General features: G+C 45.1%; 1 protein-coding gene across 1 annotated transcript in view; it reads right to left on the reverse strand.

Moving 5' to 3' along the window:
* Positions 1 to 559: 559 nt before the first annotated feature.
* LOC309498670 (uncharacterized protein) overlaps positions 560 to 27,751 on the reverse strand; it is a gene marked incomplete at both ends in the record, with an annotated part of 40,097 nt that continues 12,905 nt past the window's right edge. The window contains one exon of the mRNA XM_082169513.1: positions 560 to 735. Coding sequence (XP_082025639.1) covers positions 560 to 735 — 176 coding nt within the window. The remainder of the gene's footprint in view (positions 736 to 27,751) is intronic.

Genomic DNA, 27,751 nt, shown 5'->3' on the forward strand with positions numbered 1-27,751 from the left:
TACAGAATTATGTGAAGTTAAAAATACAAAGTAACAATAGGATCGAAGATAGGCTTACCTTGACTAAAAACAACAATGAAATAACAGGGTGAACAGAGTATTCTGGCAAAAACACTTGCGCGTTCTAGCTGTGCCTCTAGTATGCTTGTCGCTGGTCACTTTCAGATTTTCCTGATGCTAAATCCAGCCTTGGAGAATATCCTTTCTGATGGTGTACATCCACACTTTAGATTTTCTTATCCCAGACATTGTTAAAGATTTAAATCCTTGCCGCGAAGACGCTCCTCTGTCGGTCACGGATTGAAAGTGAAACTTAAATCTGTCACGGGGTGTTTGGATTTATTCACGCACGTTAAAAAAATATTTATTAAAAGCTTCTTTCTTTGCACATTTTTATATAGGCCTACAGCATTGTCAAAATAGGCTGAATATTAACGTATTGACATAAAAGCTAGTTCTATGTGAAATCAGACATTGAGCGCCCTCATATAGCCAAAGTGGCATGATCCTCGTTTCATAACACCTCTGCGAAGATTCGACCGTGAGATCGGTAGTCGAATCAGGCTCCTCCTATCGAAGCATCGAATCTTCGACTATTCGGGGTCACCCCTAATACACCCAAACATTTGCATATATCCAAGGTGTATTTCCTCATAATCAGTTTTGCAGCTTCTTTATCAGCGACATTCAGTTTTTCCATTTGAAAAGTCAGCTGAAAATTGCCTCCAGAGATCTCTGTGGTGGAAGAAGGGAACACTATTGAGCTCTTATCTGACAACATTGAATTCTACATTGCATATATTGTTTTATTATGTTGGCCAAATGGTGTTGTGAATAGTGAATAGGCTGGCAGAGTTTAATGTTTATTCAAATGACTCTGCATCTTTACTTTGGTCATTCAGAATCAAAGCTTCCTGCTAACCGGGAATGTTCTCAAAACTTCAGCTTATGTTCTGGCAAGATTCTCTCAAAGTTATGGTGCAGTTATGAATGTCTGTTCAAAGTTATCTGGTCTTTAATAATTTTCTCAAAACGTTAGCACAATAACACCAATCGTTCATGTTCATGTAGGCCTAATGTTTTATTTATTAAACTCTTTAGTTGGATGTTCCTCTAACATTTTTAAAAATGTTGCTACTTGTTTCACAATGTTTAGAGAACATTCAAAAGTAACGTTCCCATTCCTACCCTAGTGAAAAAAGTACCCTATACCCTAGTACCCTATACTTTATTGTATTTGAAATATATTCCCTTTTCCAATAGTACATTGCAAATATACTAACAAATTTTACCATCTATAAATATATTAAAAGTATATTGCATCACGCTTATGCCTATTTTCACAATACAAATTTCAACACACTTTAAAATATTTTTACTTTAGTATATTTTTAGAAAATGTATTGGAGTGAAAATTCTGTTTATTTTATAAAAAGTATTTATTTGCACTTTATTAAAAATATATTTTAGGTATTTTAACTGTGTGCTGGAAATGATCATTGTAACAATGCATTGAAAGTATACTTTCAAAATACATTATAATAAACAATAGTATTTTGTGGCAAGTATAGTATTATTTGTCTATTAATGTCCATTTGTTATTGAAGACAGTGTGCAATTTCTAATATACATTTATGGTTGGTGCTGTTAGCCTTGTGGGCAAGTGAGCAGACATGTAGCGCTGGTGTGCTTCAGGAGATCCGAGTTCAAGTCCCGCCTTGTGGGCTTTTCCCGATCCCCATTAACACACTTTAAGTATACTGAATTAGTCTGGCTGGAAGTATACTTAGCATTTTTTTTTTTTTTTTTTTTACCAGGGTATAATGTTTGCTAAATGATAAAATGGAATGTTCTCTTAATGTTTGCATTTGGTGAAATATCGCAGGCAAATTGTCTGTTGTCAATAGTGTAGCGATGTGTGAACCAAAATAAACAGCTGTCCGTTGATAATTGCAGCAGATTCACGTGACCAACTGGACCCGATGCCTAATCTTTATGCCCGGGAAAATTTGCGGAACTTTATACAATTGAAATTGTGATGAAAAGCCTCTGAAGAGATATATTTGATATATTTTTAAAACAAGTTAAAGGTTTTTCATTTGAAAGTATATACATTTTTTTCTTTTTGTAATCAAAACAATGTCGGTAAACAGCAGGTTCCCAAAATTAAATATGGATGTTTTCCCTAATTTTTAATGGACAACAACATTGGAAGTTTTTCTTTTTGTATATTCTACCCCTGAAAAATATTTACTGGATTAAGTGTGACAACTAGCCTGATATATTACACTTGGCATTAACATGTGACCTGTATCTGGATGTTGTCCACATACACAATGAAAAGACAAGTGTAAACGCGCTTCTGATCGGAATGTTATCCAATCAGCGTGTCCAGGTTCGAAGGTAGTCGAGGACGCATTGTGATTGAATCTCAGTGTAATGTAAATGCAATCCAGCCATTTTATCTGCATTCACAGGTTGACGTCATATAAATCCCCGCCCAGTCTACCCATGTGGCTGTCAGAAAATAATGGCCAGACACAGTTTAAACAAGAAATTAAACTTATCTGAACCTTACAATAAACGTCAATAGTTTTAGACTTACATGATAGCCTAATATGTATGATTTTTTTATTTTAACTATGCAAAAATATCTGAACGAGGCAATCGCCTATATACAAATCACAGTCAGTCATGATATCTTTTTTTTTTTTTACTGTGTTTTTATTGAACTTTTCATTTACATAAAATGTTTTTAAAAAATTAAAAAATTTAAAAAACAACAAGTTAAAATAAATACAAAAGCCCTTGACACTTCAGACAATACATCACATACCAGTACATTGTCTGTATAGTTCAAACATTAATATATATAAAATATTTACTTCAAACTAATTTTTCAATTAGTGCCCACTTCTGTCGAAAAATTTCCGTTCTCTTACGAGAGGTACTCTCGTACTGCGTAAATCTTACGCTAGGGGAAAATCTCTTTTCCGCGAGATACTGAAGCCAAAAATTATCCTTAATTTTGAAATAATGTAAAACGCGTTGCGGCAGCATGCAGACACAGGCGAGACGGCTTGTGCGCCTATTGGCTGCCCTGCGGCAACTGCAGCAGCCTATCGATAAGGCCCACTCGTGACGTCAGCTCCAATGGGGGCGCTTCGCGCCCAATACGTCACGTCCCGCCAGAATGGGCGTGGTCTAGGGCTATAAACATAGCTTCGAGAGGCTAGCTCACTGATTTTTCATCTCTTCAGCGAAGCTCTCGCATCGCTGGATCCGGAGAGAAGCCACGCCGTCTGAAGAAGCCTTTCAGCGGGACGAGTCGACACTCTGAAGCCGCTGGCCGCGCCGCCTTCAGTCGCCTTCCTGCTGCGCTATCCGGCGTTATATCCTTTCTCTGCTACTGTGTTTTGTGTATGTGTGTGTGCTCGCCGCCGCGACACACACTCTCATTGCACTAAAAGAGCCGGGCGTCTTTTTCAAGACGCCCCTTTCCTGAGGATCACGCAGCTCTCGCGCTCGCGCTCGCGCTCGCGCTCGCGCTCACTGACGGCGACCGCCCTCACTGCGAGCCAGTTACTGCCTATGGTGACTCTGAGGACTCACCTGGCATCCTTCTCCGAGACTGCTCCTCCGCCCCCCCCAACCCGCAAAGCTCGCCGGTTCGCCCGCTTGCCTTGCCTGCTTGGGGGAGGATACCTGCTCTCCCTCTGTTCGAGCCGCGCAAACCGCGCCGTTCACAGGGGATGTCAGGAGCGGACGGTCACGGGGCTAGCTTTCTCTCTCCCTCTGTTCGAGCCGCGCAAACTGCGCCGTTCACAAGGGAGGCTGGAAGCGGACGATCGGGGTTAGTTTTTCTTTACGTTACAAGAAAGCTACCCTGCCCTTGCGCCCCATTCACGCGTCACTCACCGGCGAAAAGAGAACTCAGTTCCCTGATTAGGCGACTGGAAATATCAATATTGCAGCAAACGAGCCTGTTGTAACACGCACGCTTGCAAGCAAACGCCGAAGAAAACATGTTGACGCTCTCTTATATGCTCATGCATCTATACACCTATGTGTTCCCCCCTGTGGCTCAGTGGCGGAATCTTAGGTTTTTCACACGAGAGACCGGGGTTCGAATCCCGGTCTAACGGCAGATATATTATGCCGCCAATGCTTCGCTCTGTCAGTTCCCTGAAAGGCGACTGCAGATGTGCATTTTGCAGCCAACGAGCGCGCTGTACAACCCGCTCGCCTGCACCCAAACACCGTTTCTATGGTTCCCGTGCGTCACTGGCGAAAGGAGAAAAGGGTGTTTTTAGCCCCGCTGCGGCCGGGTCGACCTCCACTCCTGACACATTTCTCATTCCCCTCTTAAGTTCAGGTGACTGGAAATGTCAATATTGCAGTGAGCGAGCCTGGTGTTTTGCACGCACGCCTGCAAACAAACGCCAGCATGTTGACGCTCTTTGATAATACTCGCGCTACTGAATGTCTATGTGTCTTCCTCTGTGGTCCAGTGGTAGATCATCAGATTTTCGCGCGAGAGACCCGCGATCGAATCCTGGGTCTACCGGCAAATCACATTTTTGCCGTCAATTCTCGCTCTGGCAGTTCCCTGAAAAGGCGACTGCAGATGTGTATTTTGCAGCCAACGAGCGCGTGGTACAACCCGCTCGCCTGCACCCAAACCCTGTTTCTATGGTTTCCGCCTCTGAAGTTCAGACGACTGGAAATGTCAATATTGCAGTGAACAAGCCTGCTGTAATACACGCACGCCTGCAAACAAACGCCAGCATGTTGACGCTCTCTGTTTCTATGGCAACTTCTCGCTCGTTCAGTTCCAGTAAATGCGACTGTTACTGGAACAACAGTCGGCTAAGGTTTCAGCCGTAAAAGCGGCGTTTGTGTGCAGGCAAGCGGGCTGCTTCGCCGACTTGTTTACTGCAGAATACACTGGGTATTCTGCAGTAAACAAGTCGGCGAAGCAGCCCGCTTGCCTGCACACAAACGCCGCTTTTACGGCTACCCAGATAAATCCCATAAGAGTGTATTTTCTGGTGTCCCGGCCACGGCCGATGGTGTTACGAATGTAGACGAAATGCCCACTGCCCAGTGCTCATTCCTACACACAAACACAGCCCGTCACACAGGGCTCGCGCACATGAAATCGACCCAGGTCGATTGCGCATTAAACGTGGTAAATGTGCCCACTGCCCAGTGCCCACAAACACTACGTTCCGCATATCTCAAGGTTTCTGTAAAAACAAAACCAACGTGCATTCGCTCTGCTCAGGCGGACAATGCTCTCAGTGTTGTAAATGTGCTATCCCGCTATCCCGCGCCCACATTCACACATAGACATGACAGGTCCTACGGGACTCGCCCAGCCCTCCCCTCTCGGTTGACCACCGCAAAGGAGTCGAGCGCGGGCAATCTGCCCGCTGTTATCAGCGCGCCCCCTGCCTCGAAGCGCGACGCTTATGTTACAGCACACCGAAGCCCCTCTGTCGCTGAGCGACCAGAGCGCGCTCCGCATTCAGCCCCTAGCCATTCGTGCAGATGCATGGGCAAGGCTACCCGGGGGTTTTGAAGTGGGTGCTAGACATTATAGAAAGAGGCTATTCGCTACAGTTTCGCCGACGCCCTCGCCGATATGTGACGCGCGTCGAAGCTACGGTAAAAACAGAAGTAGCACCACCTACTTCGAGCCGAAATTTTGAAACTGTTGAGCAAAGGGGCCATAGAGCCTTTATCTCAAGCTCAGAGTGAAGGAGGGCTATACAGCAGATACTTCCTGGTACTGAAAAAAGACGGGGGTCTCAGACCCATACTAGATCTAAGGCAACTGAACAGAGTGCTTGCGAAGCAACAGTTCAGAATGCTCACGACCAGAAAAACCCTCACGCAGATGCGCCGAGGAGATTGGTTTGTGTCAATAGATCTGAAAGACGCATATTTTCAAATACAAATAGCGTCACGTCACAGGCGACGTTTGAGATTCGCCTTCGAGGGCCAGGCATATCAGTGCTCAGTCCTACCGTTCGGCTTGTCTCTAGCCGCTCGCACCCCTCAGACTACAGGGCATGCGAGTATTGAACTACTTGGACGATTGGCTGATTCTAGCTCAATCTCACTCGGTGCTCATAGAGCACAGGACCATTTTGCTCGATCACCTCGAGAATCTGGGTCAATTGGGCGAAGAGTTCTCTGTCTCCCAGACAGATAATATCTTTTCTGGGCACAGAACTGGACTCGCTGTCTATGATAGCGCGACTGTCACCAGAGCGCGTACTAGACATTCAGCGCGCAGCGAGCTCTTTCCGCTGCGGCGCATCTGTCCCGCTCAAGAAATTTCAGAGGATGCTAGGTCTCATGGCCTCAGCATCATCAGTACTTCAGCTGGGCTTGCTTCGCATGCGCCCGCTACAGTTCTGGCTGAAAGCGCGAGTACCGCGCCGAGCGTGGGCTTCCGGTCTGCTTCGTCTCAAGGTCAATCAGAAATGCATCGCAGCTCTGAAACCTTGGAAAGCAAACGACTTGTACCAATCAGGTGTTAGCCGGGGGACTTCCTCGAGTGTGAAGATAGTGTCTACGGACGCCTCCACCTTACAGTCGGCCAATGGTCAGAACGGGAGAAGCTTCTACACATAAACTGCCTCGAAATGTTGGCAGTAGACAACGCACTGACGCGTTTTTGTCCCTAAATACGAGGACACCACGTCCTGGTCCGCTCGGACAACATGTCAGTGGTGTCCTACATAAATCGCCAGGGCGGCCTCAGGTCCCGAAACCTGCACAGGCTGACAGAACGCCTCCTGGTGTGGGCTCAGCGCAACCTGCTCTCGCCGAGAGAAGCGCATGTGCCAGGGCTCCTGAACGTAGGACCGAACAGACTGTCCAGGAACAATGTTCCGACAGGCGAATGGCCTCTACACCCACAGACAGTCCAGCTGCTGTGGAAGAAATTCGGCAGAGCGGAAGTAGACCTGTTCGCGTCTCAAGAAAACGCTCACTGTCTGGAATTTTTCTCCAAGAGCAGGGACGCGCTGGCTCACGTATGGCCCCGCCGCCCGCTCTATGCCTTTCCTCCCGTCTCTCTCCTGCCTCAGGTGATAGAACGGATCAGAGAAGGATGCTCAGTGCTACTCGTAGCGCCGTTCTGGAAAAACCAACCCTGGTTCCCAGTTCTGATGCAGCTAGCAAGCACTGCCCCATGGCCAGTGCCAGTGAGGAGGGACCTCCTCTCTCAGGCCAAGGGCTCGTTTTGGCATCCGCGCCCAGAGCTGTGGTCCCTTCATGTTTGGGCCATCAACGGGTACCCGCTGACCTCCCCAAGCGGAGTGTTAAACACGATCACGCAGGCTAGAGCTCCGTCTATGCGACGTCTCTATTCCTCGAAATGGTCAGTGTTCTCCAGCTGGTGCACAGCTCGTGGCGTGTCGCCCCTAGACTGTGGGGTGACGGAGGTTCTCTCCTTCCTACAAGAGCTGTTGGACAAGGGCAGGACCCCTTCCACGCTCAAAGTGTATGTGGCGGCCATAGCAGCGTTCTCAAAAACAACGCTGGGTCAGTCAGTAGGAAGGAACGATTTAGTCATCGTCTTCCTTAGAGGAGCTAAGAGACTGAATCCTCCCAGACCTCCCTCAGTCCCTGTATGGAACCTTTCTACAGTGCTGGAAGCCATGAAAGGTGACCCATTCGAGCCTTTACAGACGATTGATCTTAAACACCTGTCTTTCAAGACAGTGTTTCTTCTGGCTCTCGCTTCAGTGAAGCGCACAGGGGACTTACACGCGCTCTCAGTAAGCGCGACGTGTATGGAGTTTGGGCCTAATGACTCAAGAGTTATACTCAAACCTAAGCACGGTTATGTTCCAAAATCCCTCAACACACCGTTTAGGGCGCAGGTCATTCCCTGTCAGCCCTACCGGTCTCTGACGAGGAAGGAGACGCAAGCTTCCTTTGCCCAGTCAGGGCATTAAGAGCTTATGTGTCTCGCACGTCTGTTTTCAGACAGACAGAGCAGCTCTTTGTTTTCACTCTACGGACGTTCTAAGGGACTTGCCGTGTCGAAACAGAGCCTATCCAGTTGGATAGTTGATGCTATAGCGCTGGCTTATACCTCTAAGGGCTTACAGTGCCCATTTGGAGTCAGAGCACACTCCACGAGAGGCGTGGCCTCGTCGTGGGCTTGGTCTAGTGGGATTGCCTTGCAAGATATCTGTATGGCGGCAGGCTGGGCCTCCCCGTCTACATTTACAAGGTTTTATAACCTAGAGGTTCCCACCTTGCAGGCTAAGCTGCTTTCGGTCTAAAATCGGTACTGTCTGCCCTGATGTGTTCGGGCCAGAATACTGAAACTGCTTGAGCAAATGCTCGCTGTTGGATCGCGCAGCTCTATGGGCAGTGTGTAAGACCCACTATATTCGTCAGTCCAGGCCGGGGGTCGCCCTGACTGTACGACACATCATCAGTATAACTGCTCCTTATAAGATGTTATATTATTACAGGAATGATGCTATTCTAGCCACTCTTTCCTGGGCTCTCTGTGAGTCCCTTATGATCATGTACTATATGAGCCCGGGCACTTGCCCTTGGGACTTTGGTGCTGGATCTTAGCATGCACGGCGTTTTACACTGTTTCCCCTAGCGTAAGATTTACGCAGTACGAGAGTACCTCTCGTAAGAGAACGTACTCGGTTACTAACGTAACCTCGGTTCTCTCTAGAGAGGAAACGAGTACTGCGTATCTTGCCGTGCCTGCACACGCTCTGGTTCGCTTCGGCGATGAAAAACCAGTGAGCTAGCCTCTCGAAGCTATGTTTATAGCCCTAGACCACGCCCATTCTGGCGGGACGTGACGTATTGGGCGCGAAGCGCCCCCATTGGAGCTGACGTCACGAGTGGGCCTTATCGATAGGCTGCTGCAGTTGCCGCAGGGCAGCCAATAGGCGCACAAGCCGTCTCGCCTGTGTCTGCATGCTGCCGCAACGCGTTTTACATTATTTCAAAATTAAGGATAATTTTTGGCTTCAGTATCTCGCGGAAAAGAGATTTTCCCCTAGCGTAAGATTTACGCAGTACTCGTTTCCTCTCTAGAGAGAACCGAGGTTACGTTAGTAACCGAGTACGATTTCAACTGCAAGTCTGCTGTCATCTTCTCAAACATGTATATCTGTTTCAGTCTATGTGTCCATTCTGTCACAGTGGGTTCACGCACCTTCATCCAGTTCACAGTGATTATCTTCCTAGCTGACATTAACAATATATGCAAAACAAACAAGTGGGATTTACTGAACTGATCTGAAGGGAAACCTTCAAGCAAAAAAAATTCTGGGTGCATTGGAATATCTCTTTCTAAAACTTTATCGATTTCCCTTTTAACCCCCTGCCAATACACTTGTATTTTGGGACATTCCCAGAATATATGCACATAGTCCCCCACCATCCCCCACCATCCCACAATCTCTCCAGCATTGTGATAATGGCGAAGTACTGTCAAATTTGGCAACCACCAGTGGAACTCTAAAGAATCTCATTTTCATTTTCCAATCAAATTCCTTCCACATTTGACTGCTGATACCCTTATGACAGCCAGCATATGACATATATCTGTCCACATCTCATCCTCTATTACAGTATTTAACTCTAGTTCCCAATTCCTTTTGATATGAAACGTGTCATCGGATCGATCCTGCATTAACTTCCCATAGATATGTGCTATATGGTTTTTAATCGGTAGATCGTGTTCAATAATATTGATAAAATATTTTTCAACATTTGTTGGAGATCTTTTAATTATGTCCCAATGTTTACGAGTTGTGATATAGTGACGTAATTGTAAATATCTAAAGAGATCATTCGATCCCAGTGTAAATTTGTCACATAATTGTGAAAAAGAACCTATGGTTTCCCCATCAAAAATTTGATTTATTATCTTTAAACCATTTTCTTCCCACCTTTTAAAGGCACTATCCCATATAGAAGGAATGAAATCTGGGTTACCTTTAATGGGTATTGCACGTGATAAGGTGATTACTCCTCTAAACTTTTTCTGTATTGTGGACCAAATTTTTACAGTATACTTTATCTATATATTTGTATTCTTCACTCTTTTCTGTGCATGCAAGTCCATGAATGGCAGAACTGTCAAAGAGACTCCAGGAAGTGAATTCTGTTCAATATTAACCCATTCTGCCTCCTTATCAATGCCAAGCCAAGCAGCCATAGCCCTAAGCTGAGCAGCCCAATAATAGTATCTAAGATTAGGAAGGTTCAACCCCCCCCCCCCCCCCCCCTGTCCTTATTTGACTTAAGTATTTTAAGTGTAATTCTTGGTCTTTTATTTTGCCAGATGAACTTTGAAATCCATTTTTCTAGTTTATTAAATGCTGAGACTGGAACCAAAACAGGAAGAGATTGAAATAAGAAGAGAAGCCTCGGCAAAATATTCATTTTTACTGTTTAAATCCTTCCAAACATGGAGAGAGGTAGTATCTCCCATCTCGCCAAATCTTTTTTTATGGTCTCAAAAAGCTGTGTGTAGTTAGCAAAGTATAAATGTGATGGCTTGGGTGTAAGGGTAACCCCCAAGTATCTGAAACCCTTACTAGACCATCAAAAAGATACTTCATTATCTAACTGAGTGGGCCAATGTCCTGAAATCATCATTGCTTCTGATTTCTCAGCATTTATCTTATATCCAGAAACTAAGCCATAGTCCCTAAGGCACTCTAAAAGGGCTGGGATAGATGAAACAGGGTTTTCAATTAATAATAATACGCCATCGGCATATAGCGATATTTTATGACACTTTCCTCCTTTATCTGTTATCCCTTGTATCCTGGGGTTGCTCCTTATTAACTCCGCTAGTGGCTCAATACTAAGAGCAAATAAAACTGGAGACAGTGCATCTCCCTGACGAGTTCCCCTACCTAAATTAAAAAAATCTGAGCAGTGACCATTTACTCGAACTCTTGATTTAGGATTTTTGTAAAAAATCTTTACCCACTCAACAAAAGTGTCATGAAACGTCTCAGGTTACGACTGTAACCCTAGTTCCCTGAGAAGGGAACGAGACGATGCGTCAATGACGCTTTGGGAACGCTCCTGCGTGATTGCGTCTATGTCAACTAGTCCAATGGCGAGAGTGGGCGTCACGGGCGGGTGACGTGACGACCAGGAAAGGATAAAGGACATCCGGTTTAGAACCGCGCTAGCTTCGAAAAGGACCGAAGCAAGTCGATCACAGGGATGTAGGAAGTATGGCAAAGTGACGCATCGTCTCGTTCCCTTCTCAGGGAACTAGGGTTACAGTCGTAACCTGAGACGTTCCCTTTCGAGGGAACTCGCGATGCGTCAATGACGCTTTGGGAACGAGAATGCCCAACACGCCATACGAACCAGAACCTGTCTGTGTGAATACTGCACAACTAAGACAAGAGCACTTGAGAACCTGGGGAAGCGCCCGGGTCGAAGTTGCAAAACCTTACGAATGTGAGCGGAGAGGACCAGCCTGCCGCATACCACATCCTATAGGGATATCTACATAAAATAAGGCTTCTAAGCCGCCATACTCCTGTCCTGGTCTAAAAGCACCACGGAGGAAACAACCAAGGGAGCTGGGTGTGTGAGGGAGAACCAAAGTGGACTGTGCGTCGTATCCTGAGACGTGAAGAGATTCACTTTTGCCTGGCCATAAACCCCCCCAAATGTGCTCCACCACCTCAGTGTGGAACCTCCATTCCCCGGGCCTCAGCCCCTGCCTCAACAGGATGTCTGCTCCTACATATTATGTAAGAGACCACTGATGTGTTGTCTGTATGGACAAGCACATGATGGTCCCTCAGGTCTGGGAGGAATGTCTCAACGCATTGAAGACTGCCATCATCTCCAGGCAATTTATGTGCCAAAAAGATGATGACTCCTCCACAGGCCCTGGGATGAGCGGCCTCCCATTACCACTCCCCAGAAGCATCTGTCGAGATAGCAACTCGATGGCAAAGAGCTCCCAACACCGGAACCTGGGAAAGGAACCAGTATTTCCTCCATATAACCAAGGCGCGGAGACACTGCCACGTGATCTTGATCGTACAAGTGTCTCATGTACAGTAGGCCAAAGGGTATCACAATGGACCTGCTGCCATGAGGCCCAACAGTTTCTCGAACTGTTTCACAATGTGTGACTGCTCATGTGAGATAGGAACCAGTATTTCCTCCATATAACCAAGGCGCGGAGACACTGCCACGTGATCTTGATCGTACGAAGTGGGTTTCCCCTCGGGGAGAACCCTCTGGTTCTGAGCCACCACTGCAAGGGTCTCATATACAGTAGGCCAAAGGGTATCATATTGGACGCTGCTGCCATGAGGCCCAACAGTTTCTCGAACTGTTTTACAGTGCGCGACTGGCCTAGCTTCAACTCTTTTGTGGCTGTGAGGATAACAGCTACACGAACGGGCGAAATGTGGCTCGCATCGTGACTGAATCCCATACCACACCAAGGAAAGTGGTTCTCTGTAGTGGAGAAAGCACACTCTTCTTGGCATTGAGTCTCACCCCAATTTCTTCATCTGAGCGAGGACGACATCTCGATGCCGAACCGCTAACTGCTCTGATTCCGCCAGAATCAGTCAATCATCGATGTAGTTCAGAATGCGTAGCCCTGCAGCCTGGCGGGGCCAGGGCTGCATCTACGCACTTCGTGAACGTGCAGGGTGATAGAGTTAGACAGAATGGAAGCACCCGATAATGAAATTCTTTGCCCCCAAAAGTAAACCTCAGGAACTTCCTTTGTTGAGGGAGGATGGAAGTAAGCGCCTTTTAAATCTATTGTGACAATCCAGTCCTCAGATCTGATAAGAGTCACGATCTGTTTGAGTGTGAGCATATTGAACTTGAGTTTCATGACTGCACGATACAACAGACGAAGATCTAAAATGGGAACGCAACCCCCCATCCTTTTTCGGAACAATAAAGTTGCGGCTGTAAAACCCCGATTCTCTGTCGGGCGAGTACACCTGCTGTATAGCTCCCTTCGCTAATAGAGACTCTACTTCTTGCTCCATTACCAGAGCCTGCTCGGGATGTACTAACGCGAGTAGCACCCCGTTGTAACGAGGTGGAGGAGAACGAAACTGGATTCTGTAACCTCTCTCTATTATCTGCAGGACCCATGGAGATATATTCGGCAGATTCTTTCCACTCTGTCAGAAAATCTACTAAGGGTACCAGTCTCTCGAGACTGGCCTCTGGTGTTATTGTAACAGCCACTTCGGTGACCTGAAGCATCCTGGCAGGAAACAACCGAACTGACTCTTTCTGAACCCCCCTCAAAGGGTGCGAGTTTGACACAGTGTCGTGGTGACACTGAGCCATGTGCTCGCTGGAGACCACTGCGCCCCGAGGCACCAAGGGTGGCGGGGTTGGCAGAACGGCCTCCTGAGGGCACCGAGGTGGGGCGGGCACCGTATACTGAGGTGTACACCACTCCACCCCGGTTGGGGTTGCCCTCAAAGGTCTGACACCAGTGGCATCAGGACCTTGGCTGAAACCTTTTTCACAGAAAAACAGTCCTCAGATCCATCTTCTGCTTTAAAGGCTTCTGTTGAGAATGCCATTCCGGTCCCCAATCTTTCTGAGGGGGAGCACAGGAAATTACACTCTGCCCGTACAATGAGTTTGTTAATGACTAGGGCTGCTCCGCCCAGCAGCCCCATTTACAAAGTTATAAACTCCAAACTGAATTACTGAACATATACATGAATCTAACTAATGAAAGTCAGATAAGCAAATTTTAAATGGAGCCCACTTATTTAATTCCTCAGAATCAAACAGCAAAAAAATCAACCAGACAAGTAAATATAGTCTGGATGAAAGGCTGAATATATATTTATATATATAGGCTTATATATATATATATATATATATAAAAAAAATAGTTTCAACATGCAATAAAAGAATCATAAATTCATAGCTTGCAATACACTGTGTTGTTTTTTTTTTTTTTAATGAATGCATTGCATTTGCATAACCACTGGATTCTTATTGCAGTCTTTTTTTAAATAAACAGTAGCATGGGGAAACTCCCGATAGTGCACACACGTCGGTAATTTTCATGAATGAACGTAGCCCGTCCACTATTATTCTTAATGCAGACCCCGTAACATACGCGCTGCCTCAGCACACGCGAGATCCGAGCCAAAGAATCTTTATTGACTTTCTTCCCTCGAGAAGAAAGCCATCAGGAGCAGAGCTAAACTCTCGATAGTGCAAATGTTACACGTCGGGAATTTATGAATGAACACTGTCAGCCCCCTTTTACTAGAGCTGACCGTGCATGCTCCGCTCCCAAACAAACAACACATGAATCGCGTGTGTCCCCACTCGTAATGAAGCGAGTGCAGGGAGGAACACACGATCCAAAGCTGTTTGCTCCCCATACTCCTGTCTAGATATATGCTTGTGGTTGTGGACTGCATCGATGCTCAGCACATCTACCTCCTCAGAGATAGACTGCTGAAACACTGGGCTCTCTAACCAGGGTGTGCTTCCGATCCCAGAGAGAGAGCGCTGGATCCCCCGGGAGAAGGCAGAGAAAAGGCGGAGCCCGTCTCTAACCTCTCCGCGAGATCCATTTGCGAACCCCACACTACCAGCTTCCGTGCTGCCTTGGCAACACGGGGCCGGTACTGCGAGGAACGCGAGCCTGAACACCCTCCTCAAAGAGTGACGAGCGGGAACGGAGCGAGTAATGCTCGTAGTCAGCGCCCTCGAGCGCTGACAGATCATGCTCCGTTCCAAACAAACAACACATACATCGTGCATATCCCCACCCGTAAAGAAAGAGGGCAGGGAAAAACACACGATCTAAGGTTGTTTGTTCGCCATAATATCTATGCTTGTGACTGATATAGTGACAGACAACAATAAATATATGACAGACAGTATAACACAGAGCGCTTGCTGAGGCACAGAAGCTAGCGCAGTTCTAAACCGGATGTCCTTTATCCTTTCCTGGTCGTCACGTCACCCACCCGTGACGCCCACTCTCACCATTGGACTAGTTGACATAGGTGCTTCAGACGCAATCACGCAGGAGCGTTCCCAAAGCGTCATTGACGCATCGTGAGTTCCCTCGAAAGGGAACCCCTTATAATTTAGAGTCTGTTCCAGAAACACCCAGTCCACCCTATCAAATGCTTTCTCAGCATCTAAGCTGAGAAGCATTGAGGGTGTTTTACTATCTTTTCCAATTTGTTGTAAGTTTAAAGCTCTTCTCATGTTATTTGTTCCATATCTTTTATTAATAAATCCAGTCTGATCCGGTTTGACCAGTTTTTTAATATGCTTCGGAATTCTGTTTGCTATTATTGAAGTTAAGATTTTCATATCCTGACATAGTAAGCTTATTGGTCTATAGGCCATACATTGTGTAGGGTCAGAATTACAGTTATAATTGCGTCAGACCATGAATGTGGGGGGTCTTCATCATGTAGCACATAATTAAACACTTTACATAAATTTGGAGCTAATTCGTTAACAAATGCCTTGTAAAATTCCCCGGGGAACCCGTCCACCCCCGGCGACTTATTGTTTTTTAAATTTGCAATAGTCGCCCTTATTTCTTCTTCTGAAATAGGGGATATTATTTCCTTTGCTGTTTCTTCTGTTAGTTTGTTTAGTTCAATTGTTCGCAAAAATGTTTTAACTTTTTCCTCCTTATTTATTAAATTCTGGCCTTCATATAATTTTTTATAATAATCCTCAAATGCATTAACTATATTCTTTGGTTGTGTTAGCATTTTTGAGGTATCTGGGTGTTTGATTTTTGGAACTACCCTGCTCGCTTGAGCCTTGCGTAATTGAAAGGCCAAGAGCCTACTAGCTTTATTACTCATCTCATAATATTTTCTGCTTCCAAATCTGAGTGCCCCCTCTGCTTTATATGTAAGCAAATCATCCAGTTTCTTTCTTTCCTGCTTTAAACATTCTAGAATTTTAATTTTACCTGTTTGTTTATGTTCAGTTTCCAGTTTCCTGATTTCATTCTCTATCTCAATTTTTTATTCCTGGATGTTATTTCTATTATTTTACCTCTTGTCACTGCTTTGGCCCCCTCCCACAATATAGATGGGGTAACCAGTCCATTATCGTTAATCTCAAAGTATTCAATCAATTGTCGTTTTATTTCTTCTTTCGCCTTACAATCATTTATTACTGAGACATTTAATCTCCAGTATTTAAATTGTTTATCTTGTCCTAACTGAAGTTTTAGCCTGACTGGAGCATGATCAGATATAGTTATGGGATCTATATAACATTCTTTGATATTATGTATGTTAATAAGGTTCTGACTTTATCTTGTGTTTGTGTTATTATAAGTTATTATCAGGGGCCTGTACCATGAAGGTAGCTGAACAAACTCGGGGTTACAGGATTAGTTTTGAGTTGACAAAACCAAACCGATGCAATCAGGCTTTATTGGTACCATGATGCAGCTCATCAACTTTCTCTGTCAACTCAGGCTTTGATCCTCAAGCTATGATTACTCCACGCGCGCGTGCACATAAAAGAGTGACGTCGACACTGAACAACCAATCGCGGGTAGAGCGTGAGCGATATATTTTCCCGCGGAGGAGCAAGAGATAATCATTCAGAATTACGATGAATTTAAATATGTATTTCAAGCTCGAAACAATATGGTCTCTGCTGCCAAAGCAAGAGAAGACTGTTGGAGAAAGATTGCTGATTGTTAATGTGTAAGTTAAACAAATACGTTCTATATTTATGTAAAATTATGTATGTATGTGTAGCCTATATGTGTAATAGGCCTATAGCCTATTGCCTATTTTTATAATATATAAAAAATGATACATGCACATTTTTTATATATTATAAAAATAGGCTATAGGCTATATTACACATAGGCTACATACATATACATAATTTTACATAAATATAGAACGTATTTGTACTACTAAGAAAGCTAGGGAATCCTATCATAAGATTAACAGAATAATAATAAAGATTTTAAATAATTCTTAACATGTATTATATTGTATAGTACATTTGTGCAATTTGCTTTTTGAAAAAATAAAATAAAATGTGTTCATGTGATGCCACCCTATCAATATATCTTACCGGCAATTTTATAAAAGCCCTCTTTTATGGACATGGCCGATAAATGTCCGGGGAACACTATTAATGAAACTATTCATGTACTCCTGCAGAGTGAGGACCACCTTACGAATGGTTCGACAAACCGTGTTTTCCCCTATAGCTTCTGTGTGTCACCCACCGTGCAGGAATGTACCACTTGCAACAAAAAAAACGTAACGCAATATTTGCGGTACAGTAAGTGCATGAATTCGATGTGTTAAATTCTTTATGTGCGGCTCAAGAAGTTCGTAAAGATAAGACATTCCTTCCGCGGAAAATCTGTATCTTTCATACAAATAACTATCAGGAAAGGCAAGGGGATTTTGTCTGGCTAAAAACTCTTTCTCTACGAAGTGCTCGTCAAACAATTTGCGCTGAGATGTCACAGGATTTGGAAGAAAAGGTTAAGTCATTGCAACAGACACTGGGAATAAGTTACGTCACCTATGTTTCTTTGCTCTCAGCTGATTGGTCAAACTTCAGTCTGAGATCTTGAATCCAGAACATAACCTGCCCCGGAGCAGGTTAGCCGTGCAGCGTAAGATACCATGGCAACGAACACCGATTCAAGCCAAGCTACTTTCATAGTACCTAAAACCCAGGGTTGGCGGCAACTTAACTGAAACATAGCTGGCTAGCCACCTAAACCGGCTTCATGGTACAGGCCCGTGGTTTACTGTAGTGTCACTTTCTATTTTACATGTGCCCAGCAACAGTTTGGCCAATCAGCAATCCCCCTTTTTTTTCTCCACCAATCAGACAGTCTCCACTAGCGCAACCCCGAACTGTTGTCAGTATGCATGTAACTTTCATCGGAGACACTCGCTCCATTCCCGATCCGATATACAGTATCTAGTGGGAAATATCTTTATTCTTCAGTTCTGCTTCATGCGTGCATGAGAATGTGAGTCTATGTAAATATTGTTGTCTGTTCCTTGCTTAGATTAATGTCGTATGTTTACGATTCCTTACACTTTACTCTGCCTATTGATGTGTGCTTTCCTGGAGCTAAATAACCAAACCAGATTTAGGCTATATGATAGTTTCATAATTTCCCATATCTTTGATGGTGTTTAGAGTGATTTCACCGTGTTTTTGGCTGTGCGCATCATAGGCTTTAACTCTGATCACGTGACACCAGCATGCGCTCTCTGCATGTTTTCGGATGTGGCAGCGATTTAACCCCTTCTTAGCCAAATGTTATAGCGCTGAGTTTTGGTGGTTTCCAGCCAACCAGGCAGTTTAATAATTTATGTCTGTGCAATTTAAGACAGTATTATATGTACCAGTTGTATAGTATTTTGCACTTTTGAGATATATTGTTTATTGTTATATTATATTATATTCATTGTAGTGATTTAGACATCTTCCTTTTCATACCTCAATTGCATTTATTGTTACAATTGTGTATGCATACTTATTATTCATGAGTCTATTTTATTTCTGTTTTATTTTAGAAACCATGAACAAAACTCACATCGTCTATGTCAAACTGTTTCATTAAAGAGTGGCATGAGAGTGTAAAATTCGTCCTCATTATTGTTCTGACCGGACAACCTGGGGAGATTGAGGATTTTGTATCAACCCTAAGTACAGTCCTTCTCAGAGGTCACAAGTTTGGGTCTCCTTCCCGACACCTCTTTTATAATGTATATTTGCTCTTGATGTACAAAAAAAGTCTATTCTAGAATAACTACCATGTACATGCGACATAAAGGTAAAATCCTTCTCTTTAGAATGCAAGTGTCGCCAAATATCAATATATTCCTAATAGAGCTTTTATTTTATTTTTACTTTGGTCCCCTCTCTGCTGGTAGCCTATCAACATCACTATCTAATGCACAGTTAAAGTCCCCACCAATTAAATACATTCCCTCACCTTTCTGTGCCAAAAGTGAAAAAACATTCTTGAAAAATTGTGGGTAGTCCTCGTTAGGTGCGTAAAGATTAAGAATAGTGATTTTATTGCCTGCAATTGTTCCAACTACCATGACATATCTCCCTTCTTTGTCTTTGTATACTTGCTCCATATAAAAAAAAAACAGACTTGGCAAACATGATTGCAACACCTCTTCTCTTCCCCTTGTTATATGAAGCACTGTAAACTTGGTCCACCCATTCTCTCCTCAGTTTTAAATGTTCCCCATCAGAGAGGTGGGTCTCTTGAAGCAATGCAATGGAGCATTGCATTTTTCTAAGCTGATTAAATATTTTCTTTCTTTTAATTGGGCTGCTCAGTCCTTTTACATTATAACTGACACAAATTAAATTATCCATTGACGTTAGTTTAAATGTATGTTTCAGTCACCGGTATATGTTCTAGTAATATAGAAAAACAAAAAAACGCTTTAGCTGTCAAGGGTAAATAATTAAAGTAAACAAAAACAGGAAATATGTACACGAACAAGACTTCCAAACATCCATTCAGCCAGGTTCTTGTTTCGTAGGCCAAATCCCGATGTAAGAAGGGCAGGGAGTTGTGACGTTGACTCCCTGGGGTCTCAAAAATGCACCAAGTGCGCGCAGCCAGATTTGAAACACGGCCGCCTCCAAGAGTGATTTCCACTCAGCAAAACGTCAGTAAGCATCCGTCAATTTAGAGAAAAAAAATCAATTATTATACCGAAAGTAAAGGAGAGAGAGAGAAAAAAAGTTTCTTAATCGTATGTATTCTACAGTGAGCCAATCTCTCTCTTTTATAATGTAACCAGAGTTTACTCACATTCTGAAGCAGAAATATCCCGTTTAAATTTAACGTATTTGAGTGATTCACTGCTTCAAAAATGCTTGAAGATCCGCGTCGGACAGCAGCGCAGTGTTCGATCCACGTCTACTTTTACCTTGCACTGACCATCTTGCCTTCGAAATTTATTTTACTTGTCGGTCTCGATCATCCACTCGAACTTTAATTCCCAAGTCTCGTAGAGTTGGTGCAGCATCCATCAGGGTAGGAAAAGTTTTTACTCCCGTCTCCAGGTAGATCCTTATCTGTGCTGGATAGACACACTGAGCTCGCACATCCTTCATTTTGAGCTGTTTCATTACGTCTCGTACCTGCGCTCTCTTCCTCTGCAGCTCAGGTGAATAGTCGTTGTCGAAGAAGATTCGTTTCGCGTTGTAGAGGACCTGTTTCTGTGACCAGGCTTTCGTAGGATTGCGTCCTTAACCGCGTAGTCCAGGAATCTCACTATTATCGATCTCGGGGGTGCGGCGGGGTCTTTTGGTTTGGCTGCATTGCTGCAAGGGCCCTGTGTGCCCTTTCAATCTTTATCTCCATGTCCTGAGAAAGCTGTAGAACTGTAGTGAGCAGACCTTTAACAAATTCCGCCGTGTTTTCTCCTTCGCAGCCCTCTGGAACTTGATATATTCTTAGATTATTCCGCCGAAGTCTATTTTGGAAGTCTTCGCACCTATCTGTGAGATCCGCCTCACGTTCCAGTAGATATCGTAGGGCTCTTTCATGTCTCATCCCAGTCTCCTCAGCAGTACTAATCCGTTCCTCCATCTCCGCGATTCTGCTCTCCAAACCGTTTACTTGGCATTTTAAGTCCTTAATCGAGGTCTCCACTTTTGTCAGTGATATTCTTGTTTGTTTATGCCCCTCTTGGTTTTCTTTTTCTTAACGATTTCAGTTCTTCCATCACTTCAGTAAGTTCGGTAGCACGCGTGTAACCCAGGCTCAAAAACATTCGTAGTCTGAGTCAGTTATGAATACAGTTAGACTAAACAACCAAGAAATGTGAAGCAAATACTAAATAAGATAAAAAGCTTAAATACAAATTATTTCCCATTAGATAAGGTTTATTTATAATATTAGGCAATATAAATAGTTGCAATAAAATATTATTTTATTTTTTGAGCTCTTTGTCTGTGCTGCGCAGGTAAGCAGCCAATCGACTGTAATTAGGTCAAGCTGACTCCACCCCTCTGGGAAGCTGCGTAGAAAGAAAGTTCGAGAGAACACAAGAAGAGAAACGTGAGCTAGAAGCTGCGCGAAATGTTGACTTATTAAAAGTCATTTGTTTTGTTGTGGAACGAATTGAAGTAGTTTTGAAAGAACCTTACCTTTATCCTGTTGATCCACGCGACTGTTGTTGTGCTGAAACGTTAGGCGATCGTTGCGTCATCCGGTGGAAACCTGAAAGAAAATAGGAAATATCATTAATACACAAAGGAATCGGTGAGTTAAAATGTTTATTTTATTATACATATTGAAATATGGTGATTCAGTGGTGTATTGGTGTATTTTTGAGAGGAAAAATGTTCAGTTTTGTATGGAGTAAATGTATACACTGTTATAAAAATATGTACAGAGCTGTAAAAAAATGTAAGTGTGGATTGATTAAGAATATTGTCCTGTGTGTGTGCGCAGGCCAGTTTTGTTATCTTAGAATTTAGATTCTGGATTCTTCTGTTCGAGGACTGCTTTATGAACACTTCAAATGTGCACTGTGTGAAGATGGCGGGCCACCCTTGAGACGACCAAAGACACCTTTTGCCTTCCTGGACATCTGCATTGATTCCAAAGAAACATTTAATTTGGTTCTTGAAGGTTTGGAGTATTTACAACATTTCATTCTTTTTGAGCACAGGACCATTCTTTATAAGCTTTCCTGTAGCTCAGTGGTAAGAGCATTGCGTTAACAACGCAAGGTTGTGGGTTCGATCCCAGGGGATTGCACATACCTATGTATAAATGTATAGGATAACGCAATGTAAGTCGCTTTGGATAAAAAGCGTCTGCCAAATGCATAAATGTAAATGTAAATGTATAAGGAACTGAGGGAAAAAAGAATATAATTTGTTATCATCTGGACTGACATTATCGAACTGTGCATTCTAAAAAGTTACTGAACGGATTTTTGTTCATGCAATTTTACATATGAATGTTTATGGTGTAAACTTGTATATGTGATTTCACATACACTGGTATTTGGGTTATTTTTTTCCAAATGTGTTGTTAGAATTGATTTGAGTTAATTCAAGTGTTAAAATTGAGCTAATATTGACATAAGGTCATAAGTAAAGGAAGAAATCTAGAATTTGAACATTTGAGTCGAGAACAAAATTTAATTTATTTTGAGGGAAGGAATCTGTGAAGTTCCATTTAAAATGTATTCAGTTACCTTATTTGGTTAAAAGTCAGATTTTAAGTTTATTTATGCATTTTTGATTTACATTTATTTTGCTTGTTTTGTTCATTTCTATGCAGTGTTATTGACATACATAAAATCTGAAAAACCCAAATCTCACTTTTATATAATAAGTACATTTAAATCATATACTTGTGTGTGTGTGCTCTTGCCTCTTACAAGTTCTTGAATCTTCTGATGAGTATTAATCTGGTCTAATGCGATCCTGAAAGTAATCTAAGTAAATTCTAGTGAGCCATTGTTTTTTTCTATAAGTTAACCCCTAATCGGCTGACGGGGGTTACACTTAGTTGTGGCGAGCCAGCCAGGAGAGGCAAAGGAGACCACACACACATTTACTAGTATTCACTTAAAGTTCCCGTCTTGAGAAAACTAGTTATCCTTTTTTTTCTCTCTCTTTCCTCCATCAATTGTAGAAATAGTGACAAAAAAAACAAAAAACACAAGTAGAACAAAATGGAGGTTGTAGAGAAAGAATGCGTGAAAGTCCCAAATGCTATTTTAATTACTGGCATAACTGAAACAGAAGTAGATGAGAAAATATTGGACTTTGTGAAACAGTACGGGTCAATTAACAGAACCATCCCAGTAAGTGATACTAGCCCAGAATCAAAGAAGTCTTTAACCCTCTGAGGTCGAGAAACGCGCCGACGCGTTTTGCTGGATTTTTTTCACATAGCAGCAACATAAACTTAAATTACTCCGTCATTTATGGTTATACAGAAAAAAGAAATATAAAAAAATAATCTGTGATATTTCTACTTTTGTATGTGTCCACTTACAATCAAATCAAAACATTGTGCTTTTGTAAAATAAAGAAAATAAACAGGGTGTGCGTTCTGCCTCTCCGTCGCGGTGAACTTTTTTTTCTTGAGCACGTCTATAAACTGAAACAAAACTCAGCGAATCCTTCTCACACATTTATGAGCCATATACCTTTATACACATTTAAGTGTGTACTTTTAAATGATCGGATTCAAACTGAAAACAAATATTCTCTGTTTAAGTAATTTGTATAAAACCAACAGGATGTCCAGTATCTCAAACGCTTGCTAATTACTTTTTAATTCGACACGCCCACTCGCGCAAAAGTGATTCACATGCAAATCTCCACATGGAACGCGAACGCCCTCGTTACCTCAAACACAAAACACCAAAACACTTCACAAGTCTCTGCTTTTCGTCGAGTTTGGAAGACACGTCTGAGCTTACATTGGATTTACCTCAGAAGAAGAACGCGATTTGAAGACAAGAAAGATGTAAGGTAAGAAATTCTTACTTATTAGTTTATGGTATTGTTGCATAAACTTCACATTGCAGTTGAACTGTTGCTAGATATATGGTGAATATTATACTATTTAGAACCGTGTTTCCTGTTAAATACTGTTTGTGGTTCTCTTACGAGAGGTACTCTCGTACTGCGTAAATCTTACGCTAGGGGAAATCTCTTTTCCGCGAGATACTGAAGCCAAAAAATTATCCTTAATTTTGAAATAATGTAAAACGCGTTGCGGCAGCATGCAGACATAGGCGAGACAGCTCGCGCGCCTATTGGCTGCCCTGCGGCAACTGCAGCAGCCTATCGATAAGGCCCTATCGTGACGTCATCACCAATGGGGGCGCTTCGCGCCCCATACGTCACGTCCCGCCGAAACGGGCGTGGCCTGGGGCTATAAATATAGCATCGAAAGGCTAGCTTACCGATTTTTCATCTCTTCAGCGGAGCTCACGCATCGCTGGATCCAGAGAGAAGAAGCCGCGCCGTGGAAACAGCATTTTCAGCGGGACGAGTTCGGTACCTGGAGTCGCTGGCCGCGCCGCCTTCAACCACCGTTCCTGCTATGCTATCCGGCGTTATATCCTTTTCACTGCTAGTGTGTGTTCGCCGCCGCGACTCACACTCCTTCTCTAAAAGAGCAGAGCGTCTTTTTCAAGATGTCTCGTCCATCCTGTGGCTCGTGCCGAGCCCCACTCAGCGACGGGGACCGCCATGTCATCTGCGTTTCCTGCCTGGGTGAAGGACATGCGGCTCTAGCGCTCGCTGACGGCGGATGCCCTCACTGCGAGCTTATGCCTATGGCGACTCTGAGGACTCGCATGGCAACTTTCCACGAGCCTGCACCTCCCGCTTCGACGCCGCGCCGTAAAAAGCACCGTGCTCAGCGGATCCCTGAGCCTCCCACCGAGAAAAGCTCGCCGGTGCGCCTGCCAGCTTCGCCGTCTGCTTCTCTCGAGTCTCTCACTCCCGGACAGTGGCCGCCGCTGGCCGCCGCTTCCGCCGGAGATGACAAGGAAGAAGCGGCAGTTTTCGAGGAGGACAACTGCTCTATCCTGGCTTCGGACAGCGAGGATTGGGCGAGCTCTGTGGACCTCGCCCCTTCTTCTGCCCGCGAGTCGTCAGGAAAACGGGCCAGCATTGAAGCTGAGCTGATGCGTCTGCTCACACAGGCCACAGAGACCCTCGGCCTCGAGTGGTCCGCGCCCGCCGAGCCTACACGCAACCGTCTGGACGGCTGTTTTCTGCAAGGGGACCGCGTTTCCACGCCCTCAAGACCCGCCCCGTTTCTTCCTGAGCTTCATGAAGAACTGGCAAAGTCTTGGAGCGCCCCTTTTTCAGCCAGGCTGCGTTCCTCTGCTTCGGCGGCATTCTCCGTGGTGGACGGTGCCAAAGACAGAGGATACCTCGCTCTCCCTCTAGTGGAGGAGGCAGTAGCAGCCCATCTTTGCCCGCCCTCTGCTGGACGGCGGACTAAGACGGCGCTACCTTCAAAAGCCTGCCGCGCTACTTCTACCCTGCACAGTCGCGCTTACACCGCCGCTGGGCAGGCTGCATCAGCGCTACACACTATGGCCACTCTCCAGATCTTCCAAGCTAACCTTCTCCGAAAGCTGGACGAGGAAGGCACGGAAGCAGTCAACGTGGCGGATTTAAGGAGCGCTACGGACCTCGCTCTCCGCGCTACGAAATCCGCTGCACAGGCCATAGGGCGGAACATGGCCTCTCTCACCGTTGCTGAGAGACACCTCTGGCTGACGCTTTCAGAAATGCCGGACTCGGAGCGCTCTGTGTTCCTCGACGCCCCCGTTTCTGCTACTGGCCTCTTTGGATCGTCCGTCAAAGATTTCGCGGACAGATTCGCTGAGGTACAAAAGACGTCGCAGGCCATGAAGCACTTTTTGCCAAAGCGCTCTAGCTCCGCATCAGGCCGCTCTACACAGCCGTCTGCTCGCAGCTCGCAGCCGCCGCCCCCCGCCGCCGCTTCACAGCGTCGACAGGCCCGGGACCAGAGACCACGCTCTCGCTCTGCCGGCCGCCGCCCCCCACAGCGTGGGACTCGGCCGAAGATTGAGATGAAGCCCGAGGCCTCAAAGTCTTCCTAGCCAGCTTAGGAAAACGACGGTGTTCAAGCCCCGCTGCGGCCGGGTTTCCACCAAAACTTCCCGCTCGTCCAGTTCCATTACATGCGACTGTTCCAGTGTACTCTACAGTAAACAAGTCGGTTACATTACCCGCTTGCCTGTACACAAACGCCGTTTTCACGGCGACCCAGATAAATCCTGTAAAGAGCGTATTTTCTGGTATTCCGGCCACGGCCGACGGTGTTATGAGTGTAGTAAAAATGCCCACTGCCCAGTGCCCATTCCTACACACAGACACAGCCCGCCCCACAGGGCTCGCGCACATAAAATCGACTCATGTCGATTGCGCACAGAATGTAGTGAACGTGCCCACGTCCCAGTGCCCACAAACACTACACGCTGCATGTCTCTCGGTTTCTGTAAAAACAAAACCAACACACATACAACCGACTCAGGTCGATGGTGTTTTCAGTGCAAATGTGCCCGCTGTCCTGCGCCCACATTCACTCACAGACATGACGAATCCCTCGGTTTCCCCCACGCTCGCCGTCTCTCAGCTACCTGCCGTGAGAGAGCCGAGCGCGGGCGAACCGCCCGCTGTGATCAAAACACTCCCCGCCTCGAGCGCTGCAAATGCGGTGTCTATAATACAGCATACCGAAGCTCCCCGGTCGCCACTATGTCACGACCAGAGCTCCGATCTCATTCAACCCTTAGCTATGCATGCACATGCGTGGGCAAAGCTTCCCGGTGTATCAGAATGGGTGCTGAACATTATAGAAAGAGGCTATTCGCTACAGTTCGCTCGACGTCCCCGCCGTTGTGCGGTGCGAGTCGAAACCACGGTAGAAAAGGAAGTAGCTAGTGTACTTCGTACCGAAATTGCGAAACTGTTGAGCAAAGGGGCAATAGAGCCTTTATCTCAAGCTCAGAGCGAAGGGGGGCTATACAGCAGATATTTTCTGGTTCCGAAAAAAGACGGGGGTCTCAGACCCATTCTAGATCTAAGACAACTGAACGAAGCGCTTTCAAAACGCCGGTTCAGAATGCTCACAACCAAGAAAATCCTCGCGCAAATTCGCCACGGGGACTGGTTTGTGTCAATAGATCTGAAAGACGCGTATTTCCAAATACAAATAGCGTCACGTCACAGGCGATTTTTGAGATTCGCCTTCGAGGGCCAGGCTTATCAATACACAGTCCTACCGTTTGGCCTGTCCCTAGCACCCCGTACATTCACGAAGTGCATGGACGCAGCCCTCGCTCCCCTGAAACTTCGGGGAATGCGAGTTTTGAACTACTTGGACGATTGGCTGGTTCTAGCTCAGTCACATACGGAGCTCATAGAACACAGAACCATTTTACTCGAACATCTCGAGAATCTGGGTCTCAAAGTCAACTGGGCGAAAAGTTCACTGTCTCCCAGTCAGAGAATATCTTTTCTGGGCACAGAACTGGACTCGCTGTCAATGACAGCTCAAATATCGCTACAGCGCAGATTGACTATTCAGCGCATGACAGAAACCTTCCGCCGCGGCACTATAGTCCCGCTAAAGAAGTTTCAAAGGATGCTCGGTCTCATGGCAGCAGCATCCACAGTTCTCCAGCTGGGTCTGCTTCGCATGCGCCCACTGCAGTTCTGGCTACAAGCGCGAGTACCGCGTCGAGCGTGGACTTCAGGTCTCTTTCGCCTCAAGGTCGATCAGAAATGCGTCTCAGCACTGATACCCTGGAGAGCGACCGACTGGTACCAGTCAGGTGTAAGCCTGGGGACTTCCTCGAGTGTGAAGGTGGTGTCCACGGACGCCTCCACCTCGGGATGGGGAGCACTGCTCGAGGGCAGACCGTTTTTCGGCCAGTGGTCAGAACGGGAAAAGCTTCTGCACATAAACTGCCTGGAAATGATGGCAGTCGACAACGCGCTGAGGCGCTTTCGTCCCCAAATAGCAGGACACCACGTCTTGGTCCGCTCGGACAACATGTCAGTGGTAGCCTACATAAATCGCCACGGAGGCATCACATCCCGAAACCTGTACAGGTTAGCGAAACGCCTCCTGGTATGGGCTCAGCACAATTTGCGCTCG

Source organism: Leuciscus leuciscus, assembly GCF_965113295.1.
Source record: "Leuciscus leuciscus genome assembly, chromosome: 5".
Classification (NCBI taxonomy): domain Eukaryota; kingdom Metazoa; phylum Chordata; class Actinopteri; order Cypriniformes; family Leuciscidae; genus Leuciscus; species Leuciscus leuciscus.